This window comes from Hippocampus guttulatus, chromosome 5, assembly GCF_054856545.1.
Source record: "Hippocampus guttulatus isolate MCC_2025c chromosome 5, RoL_Hgut_1.0, whole genome shotgun sequence".
Taxonomy (NCBI): domain Eukaryota; kingdom Metazoa; phylum Chordata; class Actinopteri; order Syngnathiformes; family Syngnathidae; genus Hippocampus; species Hippocampus guttulatus.
The window spans coordinates 10503632-10518466 of record NC_141265.1 but is presented as its reverse complement, the minus strand read 5'-3'; the positions used below and the strand labels follow the sequence as shown (position 1 = coordinate 10518466).

Here is a 14835-nt window from a genome sequence, read left to right as displayed (position 1 = left end):
AATAAATAGTAGAGTAGATTAACTTGTATCCTTTACCTGGACCTCAGACCCTATTTTAATGGTTTCTTTGAAGCCACCCAGAGCACAAAGTGCAGCAACCGCCTGCCTGCCAATGGCCTGAAGCTTAGCCAGCTTCCTACCACTGCTGCTCCCGTTTTCCAAAATACTCTCTGCATACCTCCCCAATTGAGGGATGAACATCAGTGCCCTGGACAGGACCTAAAGATAAACACAGAGAAAACATTTATACTGTGTGCTGAAGAAAACGATTCAACATTGCTGGCCTGATTTACAAAGATCCCAAATAGTGGGCACTGAATTGCGTCCTCGCTTACCAACTTATTGTGTGTGCTGTTGACAACAAGTGACAAAATGAATGTAATGAAAGAGTTCTGCGCTTCAGGTAGCTTTGGTGGATTTCAACATGGAAAATTTGGGAGAGCACCGCAAGTGAAAAATGTGATGGAATTGGAAGTGTTAGTGAAAGAAACAAAAAAGAAACCTAACGCTCCAACAATTTTGGTGAAGCAGGCAAACTGCATAAAAGCCATGTTTTTCTTCGTTTAACTCATCCAGAGTGCCAATCCAGCATAACAGTGAATTAAAAACAACACACTCAAAAAACTGAAACGGGAGAGGCCAGCACCAGGCAGTGGTCACAGTGCACTGATATGAACCAGACAAGTAAATTCAGAGTTAAATTACATTTTCTCATTGGTAACTGGTAAAGCCCTTGGATTTATCAGAACTTCCAAAATTGCATTGTTGAATACATGATGTGCCATCATAATATTTGTTTCTGACATTTGAAACATTTTTACACAAGCAGAAAAGATCTGCTTGCCTTGTCTCTCATTTTGCCTCAATCTCTTCGCTATGGTGACGTAGAGCGGTGCTGTGCGCAACTTCCTTTCAGATGCTGTTTTTCAAGATGCAAAATCAGCCATCGAAATTAGTCTCTGGTTTGACTAATCACACAATATTGCATGCGCTAAATTAGGGTCATATTCTCCCATGTGCTTCAGTCAAAAAAGGCATGCTGCTAGGCACTTTTTTGGGCCGCACAAAAGCGCGGAGGGGGAAATAAACTCCTTAATCTGTTTGCATTTATTCCTCATATAATGTGCAAAATGAACTGCGGGCAATATTGCAGTTTGGATGGTCCCTCTTCATAGATCAGCTCATGTTTGCACCGATTTAGTTCATCAGGCCCTTAAGATTCGACTGCTTTTACTGGTTTCTCAATGTCACAAAGAAAGCTGGAAACATAAGCTAAATTTACTTTTTCAGCAGTGCTCGTCCAGATTTGTGCAGTGTTTGACTCTGGAGCAGTAAGTAGACTATGCAACAGAGCAATAACCTCAGCAGCCATACTGTTGGCAACATGCCCACTGATGAACGGCCTGACAGGATCCGACCTGTAGATGACACAATGTTCAGTTAGTCGCTTTGACATAATTCTGACTCATTTTGTCCAAGATTTTAGGCACCAAGGTTACACAAAAGACATTATTGCTTCCATATTTTTGTCATAGTACCTGGCCAGCTCAGTGTTCCTGTCCCTACAAGCAGATGTTTGGGCAGTTTTCTTCTTGTCGCCCGTTGTGATGCCTCCAGCAGTCTCCTGTGTCAGAGTCTCGACAGGCGGACCAACACTCACTATCAGACCAGACTGAGCCCATTTAGTGGCCTTCCTCAGTGCAGCAGATGCTTCCTCTGTGATCACCTCACAGTGTCCACTCTATAAAAGTAGTAAAATTTAGAACTGGAGGAAACCCCCCCCCCCCAAAAAAAAAATCGTGTTGCAGGTCTTACTTTGGTCATCTCTCTGTCCATTTTGACAACCTTTTCCATGTTTGCACCAGTGCCAAGCCGAAAGGGGCGTCCCTCAGAACTGCTACATTTTAGAAAGGGAGCCAGAATAAACATGTTCAGAAATTTTTGAGTACTGGTAGGCTAAAATTGTGAAATTCAAAAACAGTCACTAAGCTTACTAAGATAACTTTCAAGATGGATCTTACCTTAGAAGTGGTTGAAGAACCTCATGAGATGATTGATCCTCTCTCTTGTGGATGAAGATCGATAGTTTACCATCAACTGCTTCACATTCTTCCCCAATATCTTCAGCCTTCAAGGCTCCTTTGGAACTGGCTCGAGACAGACTAGTATCCGGCTCAGAAGAGCTGGGGGACAACAAGGTCTGGCAGCCTGGTGAGGAGTCATCAACATTAGTAGAAAATATTAATCTCATGTGTTATTTAGCATTTACAGTTTTGAGAAAGTACCCCACAAGTATTGTTTTTCATTGATGAGAGAGACAAACCTGGCACCACATAGTCTGCCAGCTTGGCCAGCAGCAAAGCAGCTATACGTGAGGCTGGGTCGGTAGCATCTTGTTGCTCCGCTTCGAGCGTGTTAATAGAAAAGCTCCATGATGGGAGGGCCACGTTACCACAGTCTTCCACACTCATGAGAGGCAAGGCAGCTCGACAAAGTTGCAGGATGATGAGCACCAGCTTTGGGGAAGGTCTCTGGTCAAGCAGCAAAGACAAGAGCTTCGAAACACAGGCTGGTTGGCTCAGGATAGCTTTTCCTATGTGGCTCCTGGAATGAAATGTAAAAAACATTTACTGTATAAATACACTCACAGAAATAGTAAGTACATACATATCTAACATGACAAAACTTACCTGGAAAGGTCATTGAGAAGACTGAGCACATCTTGCAATGCATCATTGCCAGCTGCTTGATTCCCACAGCACTCGGTAGCTCTGGCCAGATGATTGGTCAGCAAACTGGACACCTGCCGAGCCAACCCAGAATGTACTCCATCTGTCGAGCCACCTTTAAGAAAGCGGAAAAACAAAATACTACCGCTGAAAAAAATAATCAGGGCACAAGCGCATGTTACAAAAATTCTAAAAGTGCAAGATAAGGTCATCATTACATCAATATTATTACAGTCCTGTATAATATTTTACCTTACCTTCCACTTTCTCCCACTCAATGCAGCGGTTAGCAAGCACCTGAAAAGCTGCCCAGGCCATGGTGGCTACCTTCTGCTTTTTGGTCTGCTTCTCATTTGAGCTGCACTCCCTCTGACCACTCAAGCTACATAAGCTGTCCATTAGCTGAACCAGCCCACTCCGAACTAGACATTGCTCCTCGCTCCTATGGAAAGAAATGCAACAAATAAGGGAAAAGCATGATGAATATTTTGTGAAAAGGATATGCGGGGACAATAGGAGAGATCATAAGTTTCTTGCCTTGTGTAGGGTATTGTGCACAGTAAGCCGATACTGTTGGCACAGGCAATGGGGTAGCGAGCACAAAGAGAGACAACAGACGTCATCGTCTCCCCAAAGGCTTCCTGCACCTGCTCTACCATTCCACCACAGGTCAGCTCCTCAATCCTGTATTCATAAAGCATATTTACAAAGACAGTAGAGGAAGAGAGTTGGACACAATGCACGAATGGTTTTGTGTTGCTGAATCCTTTACTTACCTTGGACCCCCTTGCAAGACCGTAGTAACAGGCCCAACGAGGTGGGTGACCCCACCCACTCTGACAGCAGCGGTGAGCAGCTCTCTCATATGGACAAGCGCCTGCCTTCGTGTGCTCCCACGGTGCCAGCGTGTCTGTGCCGCAGACAGGAAACTGCTGCTTGATACCTACACAAAAATGGATATTTATCATAGTGGTGGGAAGTAACGGAGTACAATTACTTCATTACTGTAATTATGTTGACTGTACTTCAGTATTTATTTTTATTCATTTTCTGGTGACTTTTTACTTTTACTCCCTACATTTGATCAGAGATATTTGTACTTTGTACTCCATATATTGTCATAATAGGCTTGGTTCGGCTCGGTTACCAGAGTAATTGATGAAAAAATCGATCGAATAATCAGATCAAAAATGATTTGTTGGAATTTCCTAATTCCATCGAAGCAAGACATTCACCATCCATGGCCTTACTTAAGACAAGTGTTTGATATTGTCAGCTCCAAGAATCATTCTTGGCAAATATTTTGTGTTCTGTATCAGTCTAAAAACCACGAGGTTGTATCCAAGTTGAAGTTTAAACAGTTACAGGTAAGGTGTAACTACTTGCTAAATTTGCATTTCTTGTTAGTCGATTCATGTTAGCAAAGCCATGATTCTTTTTGTTTCTCAGTAAAAGCAAAATGTAAATTCACAAAAGATCAACTATTTTGGGTGCATTTTTTTCAGCTGTTTCCCTAAATGAGTATTGTATAAAATTAACAGGTAGGATAAAACACTTGTTACCTCTTTACATTTCAGAGTCTGTACTTTTTTCTTGTATGTAATTTAAGGTTTTAAAACCAGTACAGTAAAGCTACCTGTACTTTTACTCAAATCTATAAAGTGTGGGTACTTTTTCCATCTCAGGTCAGTGCATGCAATTCCAGTTATTATGTGAAATGGTCTATTAAGCAATAGACTTACGGCTTGATCAGGTGTAGTGCCGATAAATGCAAAGAGCTGACCCAGTAGAACACTGTATGTTGGCTTGTCTTTACTGTCTTCAACTGCCAGAGACTGCAGCAGTGTAAATGAGCTACTGCGATGACTGGTGGGGTGATGTCGCCTCCTGCAAAAAAAAAAAAAAAAAGAAAAAAAAAAAAGGAAAAAAAACCCAATTTATTTCTTTATTTAAGGGTTAATTCATCAAACAAAATAGAAAAGAAAAAAACCTTTGAGTAGCATGTGTGAACTCCAGATCTTGGTTAGCAATCATCTCTAAGTCAGAGGGTGCAGACATGCTGCGCAGAAAGACTGGCTGCTTCACAATGGAGAGGGCAGTCTTGCCGTCTGATACAGACTTAGAAGCTGATACAAAAGGTAAAAGAAAAACACAAACATTTTCCAACATTGGAAAAATTAAACACAAAGAAATTCAGTTTGCATAATTCAGTTAGGATCAAAGGAGGATATCTACCTGTGCCTGGTGTTCCAACAGGCGTTGTGGTTAGGCTTCTGCAATGTGGTGCAATGGTAACATGCAGCAGTAGCTCTGTACGGTTCATCAAACTCTTCACAAGTGCCTTAGTTTTAACCAGTGGGGTGCTACTTTTAAGGTTCATGGTGTTTACCTCATGAAAGAACTTCTCTCTGTTGGCGCAGATATAGAAGTGGTTATAGATTCTGTTATACTGTCATAGGTGAAGCATTACTGCATTTAACTGGCCTCAATCCAAGGACAACATTTTCCAAGTCACTAAAATCAAGGTGGACATCTTTCAGGGAGCAAAGTAGTTCAAGCTCTTTAATCTTAGCCTGAGGAAACAAGAGGAAAACATGATAATCAAATTATCGTACAGTGTGAAGCGCATTTTTCGGCAGGATACCTCATAGAAGTGGTAGTCATGGAAGAAAGGAGTGTTGTTGTCCAGCTTTCCTTGCTGGGCCTCCTCTACCTCATTCTGCCACTTCTGCTCCAATTCTGCTACACTCTGCATCCAATATGGAAGATAATTAAAGATTATTTTGGTAATGTTGGCATTTTGACAGAGATTCACATTATATTAAAAGGTAAAAATTGTGTTTTTGTTTGCACGTCAGAAAGCAAAACTAATGTTATCTGATGGTCACTCTCTCAGTCTCTCTTTAAAAAAAAAAATGCTTACTTGCAGTTGACGCTCCATCGCATTAATCTTTTTAAAGGTCTCTGCCATGATCTTACAGACCAGGTCAAACTCTTCTGTGTGGTCTTCACGGTACTGGTAGTTGACAAGTGACTGCAGGCCATCCACCAAACTGAGATGCTTTATGACACATGACACTATAACCTCCTCCATGACATCTGGTCGGATCACCTCTCTTTCAGGATTGAAACGTTTGCAAATTAAATGGCTATATTTATTGATGAGAATACAATATATACTCTAAAATATCTAGTAAAAATGGTATAATGACCATTAAAAATATGCATTATGAAACAAAACACTGTATAGCTGGCAAGCAGTCCTTACTTAATGCTGGGACGAAACTGTGGGCGGGCTCTTCCAGACACCTCTCGCAACCTTCCCATTATGCCTGGAGGGAGGCGTATGCGCGGCAAGTCAAAGTAGACACCGGATGTAAAGCCTGGAGGCGGAATGAGCACATCGGCGGGGTAGGTGAATTCACGGTCCTCCTCAATGGTTAGTGGCAGAGGTGAAGGACTTGGAGTGAGAGCAGGAGAGAGTACACCATTTGCTTCGACCTGCCACTGACATCTAGGGAAAAAGAAATTAGTCAACATTCTTTATTGTCATTTTGACATATTTCCTTTATAGATATGGATGACAGCATAGCATGTGTTGTTTTATGTTCAAATTTAGGAAACAACCATTTTAAGAATGTAATCCAAAATAAAGATTCTAAAGTTGTGGCTTTATTTTGTGCATCACCTTTGCAGCAGCTTTGAGCACAGCAAATCGTGGCAGGCGTCCTCCTCTCTTGTCACCTCTGGCCCATTATATAGAATGCGCAGCATTGAGCAAGCTAGCACTGACAGGCCAAGTGCCAGGTCTGCCAGGAAAGGGAGGCCTCCAGAGACATCCTCAGATGACTCCTGAAAAAGATGACAGCAACAAAAAAACATCGCACATAATGGGGCTGAAGTAGCTCATCTGTAATGATTAGGGCTTTGGAGCAGAAGGGTCAATATACAAGTCCCACTGCAGACAGATGTTAAAATAGCAACAAGCTGTGTGAGAGATGCTAGTCTGCTTCCTGGCCACTTTCAAGGTGCCTCTGAGCAAGGCACAGTCCTCAGGCCCCAGCCCAAGACATATAGCATTTCTTATGAGCCCCTTTCTCTCTAAAATCTCTCCTTGCATGTCTGCATGTGTGTGGTCTGCTTCAGTGTTGTGTTCAACACAAAAATGTGAGCCTAAATTTGAATGCGAGTTTGAATTTTCACTTGTGGGATTATAATGAGCACAATATTATTGTTCATTTTTAATTAAAATAAATATGAGTCAGGACTACTAAATGTAATGAGTCTAAAAAAATGCCAAAGTTACGGTGTTTTACCTGAGCTCTGACAGTGCAAGAAAACCCCCACATGGCTTTATCGGGAGTGTTGTGCTCTCGTCCACTTCTCATTTCAAAGGAGAAGGTCACAGTGTCACCTTCAACCTACACAAAGACAATAAATGTATGCAGTCAAGACTAAGATGGTGGATAGTTCACTATGTACATGTTGCTCACAGCTTATTTTACCTTGACAAGATCTTTGGGCCATCCTGTCCCCAAAACACTGCGACTGCCATATCCCAGAGTGTTTCCTCCATATTCTGTTACTTTACGACTATTAGTGTTGGGACCAGCATAAATAACCAACTAAGAAAAAAAACACATTGCAAAGTGCAGAACAGCAGGCAAAATATGAAAACCATGTTCATGATGACTGAATGCAATCAATCAGTCATTTCAACCGTGCTTGGTGAATGCCTCGTTTAATAAATACCTTGTCATAGTCATATTGCGAAGAGCAGCGGGAATCAAAGCGAAGGTACAAACAGCGAGCCCCTGGGATGTGCACAGTCTCCTTGAATTTATAGTTGTCTCGCACTGGATGCACTGTCTCTACCGTCTTGCCAGCAGCCCAAGGGGCAGGGATCTTTAGTCCTGTCAGAAATCCGGGCTCCTCACGTTCATCAAGAATTCTAGTAAAGGACAGGGATTTTCTAAAATACATTTTGCTTAACAGCTGACACCTTACCAAAAAAGCTCAGCTACTTGCTAAGCAATACTATTTGTGTGGTGGTCTTTCATAGAACTCACTTGTCCTCAGCAGCGGAGGTCTTCATCCCCTGCCCTACACAACCCCCCAAAAGTGGCTCTTCTGAGAAAAGTGGAGCCTGAGTCTTTAGTAACAGAGCAGTCTGGAAGGAAAACAAGAAGAACACATATATCATTCGGCTACAGGATTGTTTTTTGATTGAATACAAACATGAACAAACCTGACTGGTGTATAGCACCAGCTGCACTAACTGAGGCATGAGGGCATCAGCTAGCGTGAGGGTCTGCAGGTTGGGGTGCATCAGAGAGGTCAGCAACACAGGCAATAAGTGCCCCAGCATTGTGGCCTTAGTTATCTGCTCCAGACCTTTCAACCTTTGGAAAACAAAAGCAAGTGATGACTTTGAACACTCGCCAGTGAGTCAAGTGCTATAGACAACAAAAGCAAAATACATTAAAACATTGTCCTAGTTTCCTTTTCACTTTCATATGTGTTGGTTTTAAAAATAAAATTGTCATTGTGTGAATTCAGATGACATGGTACCAATTTTAACGGCACATTTCTACCTTTTAACGAAATCCTTGGAATGAAGGATAGATTCTGAAGTTAAAAAAAAAAAAAAAAAAATTTTAAATCACCTGGTTTCCTTGTCAGGGATCTCGCTGTTAATGAGAGCAGTTGTCACCTGATGCAGCGTCTCCAGTGCCTCATCACATCCCACCAGGATCTTGGTTGCTAAGGAGAGGATGCTACCTTGAAGTTCCTGAGGACGCCACAGAGAAAAGGCCCACACTTCGGTAACTCTGTTTCCAAAATTTTGCTGCACCACAATGTTTGGAGGCAATGTTTTATACCATTCAAACACACACATTAAGTAATACAACCAGAGTTGAATGAAATCATATTGTTAACATCTGTGCTATGAACCATAACTTCAAAATACAACTCGGCATCCAACTGATAAAGCTGCAGTGAGTTCAAAGAAAGAAAATTCCATTAGGAGAGAAAGGGATATTTAAAGGGGATGTTTACCTGTACCTTCATTGTTTCCCCTTGTAGGGAGCTGTCACTGTCATCGCTATCATCTGGACGGATAAGAACGGTGTTACTGAGGAGGTGGTTCTGAACAGCCATGAGGTAGCGCAGACAAGGAGAGACCACCTAGAGGGAGTGAGTGACATCTCAAACTTGTATCAAAACAGAGTACGGTAGCAAAGCTTGCATTACTTGGACAGATTGCAATAATCATACCGGCACTGTCGAGAGCAGCTTTTGAAAGTCATCGCGAGTGACTGTCTGACATTTGGTTATAAGAAGGCAGGATTCCCGAACTACAGTCTTGAGAATACATTGCAGTAGGTCATCACTCAGCCTGCAGAAAATAGATTTTGTTAGATTCTTGAGCATTATGCACTTGCTATTTTCAATCTACGATTATCTATGATTAGATATTGTCCAGAGATTAAGAAGGAGTACTGTGGAAGGTGTGCGGAAAATTGGTTGCAGCAGGTATGCATTACACAATATATAAATCTTATAAACACAATTCCACTAATAGGACATGTTCTGCATGTTGTTTGTTGTGTCTTTGGGCTTGTCCCAAGCAAAACATGTTTAGATGCATGATTTGTTTAGCACAGATTCCCTTCCTGACACAACACACAAATATTTTGGACTGCCCGTGGCAGGCAGTTGGCGTACTATAATCAAACTATATGACAATACACCACCAATGCTTTTCACATGTTCTGTATGTGAAGTCACATAATTTAAAAGCTTTATGACTTGTCGCTCAATGAAAAGCCAACACACAGGGGTACTGCACTATTAGAAGAATATCGTCACGTTATCATTGGAGGGTTTTTGTTTTTTTTGTTTAGTGTTTTTTAGCCCATTTTCGCCCATCTCTATAAGCTGTTACAAGATGGATGCACTCACCTATAGTGGTCATCTTCTTCACTTCCAAACCTATTTTTCTGCAGTAGATCAGCCATGTTGGTGAGGATGACATCCCGAAGCTGGGACAGCCCACTATTCCGTTCGCCTGAGAATCAAAGAAAATGTTTATTTATAAAGGATACTGGCATTTTGGCTTATTGAAATAATCTTATTTCAGCACCTTCACTAAGAACAAGTTTCAGCAATTTGTTGAGTTCAGTCTCCCCCTGATACAAAGTATTTAGGCCTGAGCTGTAGAAAAAGAGAAACAGTAAATAAATGTTTTTTAAAGGCTTTTTTTTCCCAACAGAGGCCAAAGGAGTATCTAATATTTAAAACACAATCACATTTACCTGATGGCCAAGCACACCTCTCTCTGAATCTCAGCCCCTATTTGATCCACTGGAGCCATGAGTAGCTGCCATAAGAGCAGGCCTGCCCTACGCACACTTTCTCTGTTCTGCTCTGACTGAGGGTTGAAGAACCTAAATACAACCTGGAGAAAACAAAGCATGTAGAAATGATAACTTTAAAACAAATTAAATGAAGAAAGTGGCTCAATACATCTTGGTGAAAGTCACAGAAAACTAACCTGAAACACGACCAAAACACAGCGGATGATGCTGGTATCTCCACTGACCATGGCCTTTTCCATAATGTCACAGATGCTGCTAAAGTGACTGGCCTCGATAGGATGTTGTTTGCCCAGCAGGGCACCGAGGGGCAGACTGTTACTGCTGGCTGCTAGCAGGTTAAGTTGGTGGACACACATGGCACCTACATGATGAAGTAGCTGATTGATCACTTCATTTGTATCCATCACGTCTTCTGTGAAAAGAGGGAAAAATACATTAATAATGCCTGCGTTGTGGTTTACTAAATCATGCAACAGTGATATCGCAGATTCAACAGCTAAATGACAACCTTTGGGTTCTCTTATGATATGGCTCACACCCAACCTATGGCACACATGATGAAAGGCCTGATTCCCCGGGTTACACCACTGATCTATGTAATCGCTAGAGCAAGTCCAGATCAAGTTGTTCAGTGCATCATAACATGCTCCTAAAAGGTCACACAACAAAATGGCAGTTAGTTTAATGTACACTGCAACACTCATTTGGGACAGTAGTAGTGCTCACCCAGTCCTGCCACCTGAGCTCCTCTGCCTAGGGAACTGCCAGGGGCATCGATGAGGTCAGCGCGGCTGCTGAACTGGCCGTCAGCAAGGTTGAAGACTAAACTAGAGGCTAATACTGAAATAGCAGGAGGACGTTTTAGTGGAACGCTTCAAATCTTTAATTGAGCTATACTGTAATCCCCAAAAATATTAGCGACAATGACAGTGTCAACGTGGTCTTACTTTTCAGAGAGGACAAGCTACTACTTCCTCCAAACAGTGAGCGTGTAGCAGAGCTCCCAGATACACCAGGAGGCGGGACTAGCATCACTAAGTATGTTCCACACACATACATTGGGGTCTTCCTCAGAGTCTTCAGAGGGAGTCCACAGCTTGTGTTGACAGCTAAGGAGATGAAAAAACGAGGAGAGCTTTGACACAAGACACTCTAAAGATATTGTTTAAGCATTGAAGTTTACTGGCTTTAGGATTGTTAAGCCGACGAATTTACCAGACTGCTCCTCTTTGACAGTGTTTGTGATGGTAGAGCCTGTGAGAGCAGCCAATGTGGCAGAATGTGAGGCCCGGAAGCGAGACATTCGACTCAAAAGAAGCTCATTCAAGCACTTAGAAGACTCGCCTTCTTTGCGAGTCAGAATAACTCTCTCCTGCAAGATGTCGGCAACACACAGTCCTGTCTGTGTCTGCATCATGAACATAGGCAGAGAACCCATCAAACACTGAACAAATTTTATAAGAGTATTAAAAATCACTAAATGGTGCAGTGAAATGACTCACAGAAAGGTGAAAGACATCCATGAAGACTGAATGGCCCTTCTGGGTCTTCTCGTTGAGACTGGCCGGCGACCACACCCAATATAGGTAGGTTCCATCTGAGCAGAGATGCAGCGTCGTCAAGCTGCTACCCACTGGAAAGTGATGGGCTGGCATGGGGACAATCTGACAAACCTAAAAACAACAGCATGAACATGAGATATGGTAACAGGATTCATTTGTGTAGATGCGGGAGATATTAAAACTATTAAATCATTCCTGTTCCCAGCTTTCATGCTGGCAGATTTGATGGGGCATTACCTGTAACGTGAAGGGGTCAATGACCTGGCACAGCTGCTGAGGCTTGGTATCAAAGGCAGAAGGGCGGTGGAGCAGGCGACAACTGCTGTACACCACCCAACCAGGCTCCAACTCCTCGTTTCGACAGTAAACAAACCCCCTGCACAAACAGATGCAGAACTTTCATTTTGGCACTTTGTGGAACTGAATCACACACCTTTGTGCTCACAGCACATTTTCATCACTTGCCACAAACGCCATCGGCACATTGCACACCATTGCATTGCTAGATTTTTTTTTTAATATATTTTTTTGAAAGGATGGAATGATGAAAACAGAAACCTGATAAGCCTGCAAAACCACAAAATACTGCATTTAACAAAATGTTGGGAACACGTGGCCATTACCCCAGGCTCAGGAAACTAAAAGAGGAGTAGAGTTCAGGAAAGACCTTTTTTTGATTTTGGATAATCTGTGTGGGCTTTCTTCATCCAGATGGAAATGTGTGAAGTCCAAGCGATGTCAACAAGAGGAGGGCCTGTTTTATAGCTGATCTAGGATGTGCTAGGGCTTCGGTCACTATTCTATGGAAGAATGTATGGTCTAAAGATGATGACTTAAGAGTTAGAAGGAACTAACACAGTCTAGTCCAAGCAGGAGCTAGCTCTTTAACTCACTGAGTAGTGTGTTTAACATTGAATGAGCTCATTTCTGAATGCAGTGAAAATATCGATATAAATTGGATCCAACCACATCATGTATTAAATAATGCAGGGGTACAGAGTGCCTTGTTGTCCCATCAACTAATCAATCAAAGCCATTCAGGCAGGACATGACTCCGAGCAGCCCGATATCTATTTAGGAAATACAGGAAAGAATGCAGACATTATTGTGATGGATGAAATGAACACGATATATTTAGCATCTTACTCTTTTTTTTTTTTTTTTAAGGATGCTGTAGAATAAAGACATGCATTGAGTTACCTTAGTGTTCCATGTAAGCCAGAGCCGAGCTTACTGACTCCTCTCCCAGAGGAGTTCGTGGTGTACAGATAGAGCCCGTCTGTGGCCAGACAGCGCCCCAGGTCGGTGTCTATGAGAAATGGGAACAAACAATTACAAGGTGGAAAAGGACATTTAGTTGTGATGAAAAGGAGGATCAATACGAGAGAATTAATATGCTAGCTGCTAGCTGCCTTGGACTCATTTCACAACTATACTGCCAGCACACATGCGGGGAAAGAAGACTTGATCTTCTCGTGCTAGCTTTTAAAGTACCATAAATGCAAAATTGTTGCTATGGATATACAGAACACCCGTGGTCAACTTCTATTGTTCTGAGAAACCTTCTTTGCCATTTCTTTGTGAGTCATCACTGTGTTGTCTGGATTTCACCTTTTAACACCCTGCTGAACATACAGTATATTTTCTCCGTTTCTCCATAACACGGAATGTCTCCCTTAGCCATGTTAAATTGTTGTGCGTAAGGTAAAAACAGTTTACAGCACAAAAACACAGAATTTGTCAAAGACAAAACACCAGAATGTAATAATAATAATAACAATAATCATCATAAATGAATGTAATCAGGTCTTTACCTTTATTCTCAGCTCCTCCAGCAGAGTTATCAGGTGTAGGTAGCATATCCTCAAATCCCCATGACACACTGTGTTTCCCCCCGAGCAGGCATGATGAAGAGCCCGGCCCTCCTTCCAAGAGTAAAAGCCTAGAGCAAAAATGAAGGGTTACTTCCATGGAGGGGAAAGTCACTTATACAGTCAATGATTTGGTGATTCAACAACAAAGCATTACCTGTACAGGACATCCGACACTGGGAGCTGGCCCAGATCCGACTGTTTCTGCAGCAGGTGCACTGTGTGGATGAAGGTCTTTAAAGATCCCCTAGACAAAAATAGTGTCACTTTGCTATTACAATGAGACCAATTGTTTGATAACATTGACATATCACAATGTGTCATACTGCAGAGTACAGGAAATGTGCATTTGGTGCAGTAGCACATCCGAGATGGAACCCTGTAATTCACGCAATAAAGCAATCTGTATTCACAGCAAATAATCTGTGCACTGAGATTTTCCGATCATAACAACGATCACAATGTTATTATGGCCAATGTTATTACAAATACGTTGCATTCGTCCAACTTGACAACAACACGGTGAGATCATGACAAGCAAACAAGACTATCATAGATCTTTTCTGTGTTGTTACTTAACCTTCCAAATGGTAAATTTACCAATAGGGCTGGGTGCTTCCTGACAACAAAGAGCTGCCGGTCCAATAGAAGGCTGAACAAAATGTAGAGGGTTCTGGTTTTGACAAGTCAAGATCAGTTGTCACTAGCAGAAGCTGTCAGTTGTCTGACTGACATACACAAAAACACCTTGTACAAAACTGGTAAGTTTACTGTTCACACTACACAAGCCCACAGGGCCTCCCATCTCTTGACAAGTTACCGGCTCGATGACCTACAGCAAAAGATCTTCGGATTTTCTTTAAAAAGGAGTACTCGGACTGCACAGGAAGGGAAGTCACTACATCAGAAGCTACTATTATATCTATAATATATATATATATATATAGTGTTGTAAATTTCCCCAGTGTGGGACAAATCAAGGTTATCTTATAAAAACTCCATCAAAACACTGTATCAAACACCACTTTGTGTATCCTTGCATAACTGTTCCAAGGACAGACAAATTGCATGCAATTCAGGCATAATTTGTTGGAAACAGCAACTACTTCTTGAAATAGCTTTCAGTCGCGACACTATTCAAAAACTTGCCATTAATTCTAATCTAAGAATTATGCAGGCAGTCAAAATCTTGACACACCACGTAGAAGAGTTACCACGGTTCCTCTATCGGACAGTGAAATCGGAGGGCAGTTTTTGCAAGTAGAGGAATCCAACAGATCTATTGGTACAT

General features: G+C 42.0%; 1 protein-coding gene across 4 annotated transcripts in view; it reads right to left on the bottom strand.

Annotated features, from left to right (window-relative positions):
* Positions 1-14835, bottom strand: part of hectd4 (HECT domain containing E3 ubiquitin protein ligase 4) — a 34874-nt gene that overhangs the window by 14956 nt on the left and 5083 nt on the right. For 2 of the 4 annotated variants that reach the window (XM_086110971.1, XM_086110974.1), the window contains exons 3-41: positions 13702-13791; positions 13488-13615; positions 12874-12982; positions 11911-12049; positions 11614-11784; positions 11327-11519; positions 11059-11220; positions 10838-10951; positions 10620-10760; positions 10288-10523; positions 10049-10191; positions 9877-9947; positions 9696-9801; positions 9009-9129; positions 8790-8918; positions 8396-8520; positions 7978-8131; positions 7799-7899; positions 7482-7680; positions 7235-7354; positions 7046-7150; positions 6418-6581; positions 5998-6243; positions 5653-5845; positions 5374-5478; positions 5214-5302; positions 4965-5137; positions 4720-4855; positions 4472-4616; positions 3506-3672; positions 3267-3413; positions 2987-3171; positions 2691-2844; positions 2324-2604; positions 2022-2208; positions 1816-1897; positions 1539-1741; positions 1283-1418; positions 37-219 (exon numbers count right to left, since the gene is read on the bottom strand). In XM_086110971.1, the coding sequence (XP_085967097.1) occupies positions 37-219; positions 1283-1418; positions 1539-1741; positions 1816-1897; positions 2022-2208; positions 2324-2604; positions 2691-2844; positions 2987-3171; positions 3267-3413; positions 3506-3672; positions 4472-4616; positions 4720-4855; positions 4965-5137; positions 5214-5302; positions 5374-5478; positions 5653-5845; positions 5998-6243; positions 6418-6581; positions 7046-7150; positions 7235-7354; positions 7482-7680; positions 7799-7899; positions 7978-8131; positions 8396-8520; positions 8790-8918; positions 9009-9129; positions 9696-9801; positions 9877-9947; positions 10049-10191; positions 10288-10523; positions 10620-10760; positions 10838-10951; positions 11059-11220; positions 11327-11519; positions 11614-11784; positions 11911-12049; positions 12874-12982; positions 13488-13615; positions 13702-13791 (5833 nt within the window). The remainder of the gene's footprint in view (positions 1-36; positions 220-1282; positions 1419-1538; positions 1742-1815; positions 1898-2021; positions 2209-2323; positions 2605-2690; positions 2845-2986; positions 3172-3266; positions 3414-3505; positions 3673-4471; positions 4617-4719; positions 4856-4964; positions 5138-5213; positions 5303-5373; positions 5479-5652; positions 5846-5997; positions 6244-6417; positions 6582-7045; positions 7151-7234; positions 7355-7481; positions 7681-7798; positions 7900-7977; positions 8132-8395; positions 8521-8789; positions 8919-9008; positions 9130-9695; positions 9802-9876; positions 9948-10048; positions 10192-10287; positions 10524-10619; positions 10761-10837; positions 10952-11058; positions 11221-11326; positions 11520-11613; positions 11785-11910; positions 12050-12873; positions 12983-13487; positions 13616-13701; positions 13792-14835) is intronic. The other 2 variants (XM_086110973.1, XM_086110972.1) reach the window with 2 other exon arrangements.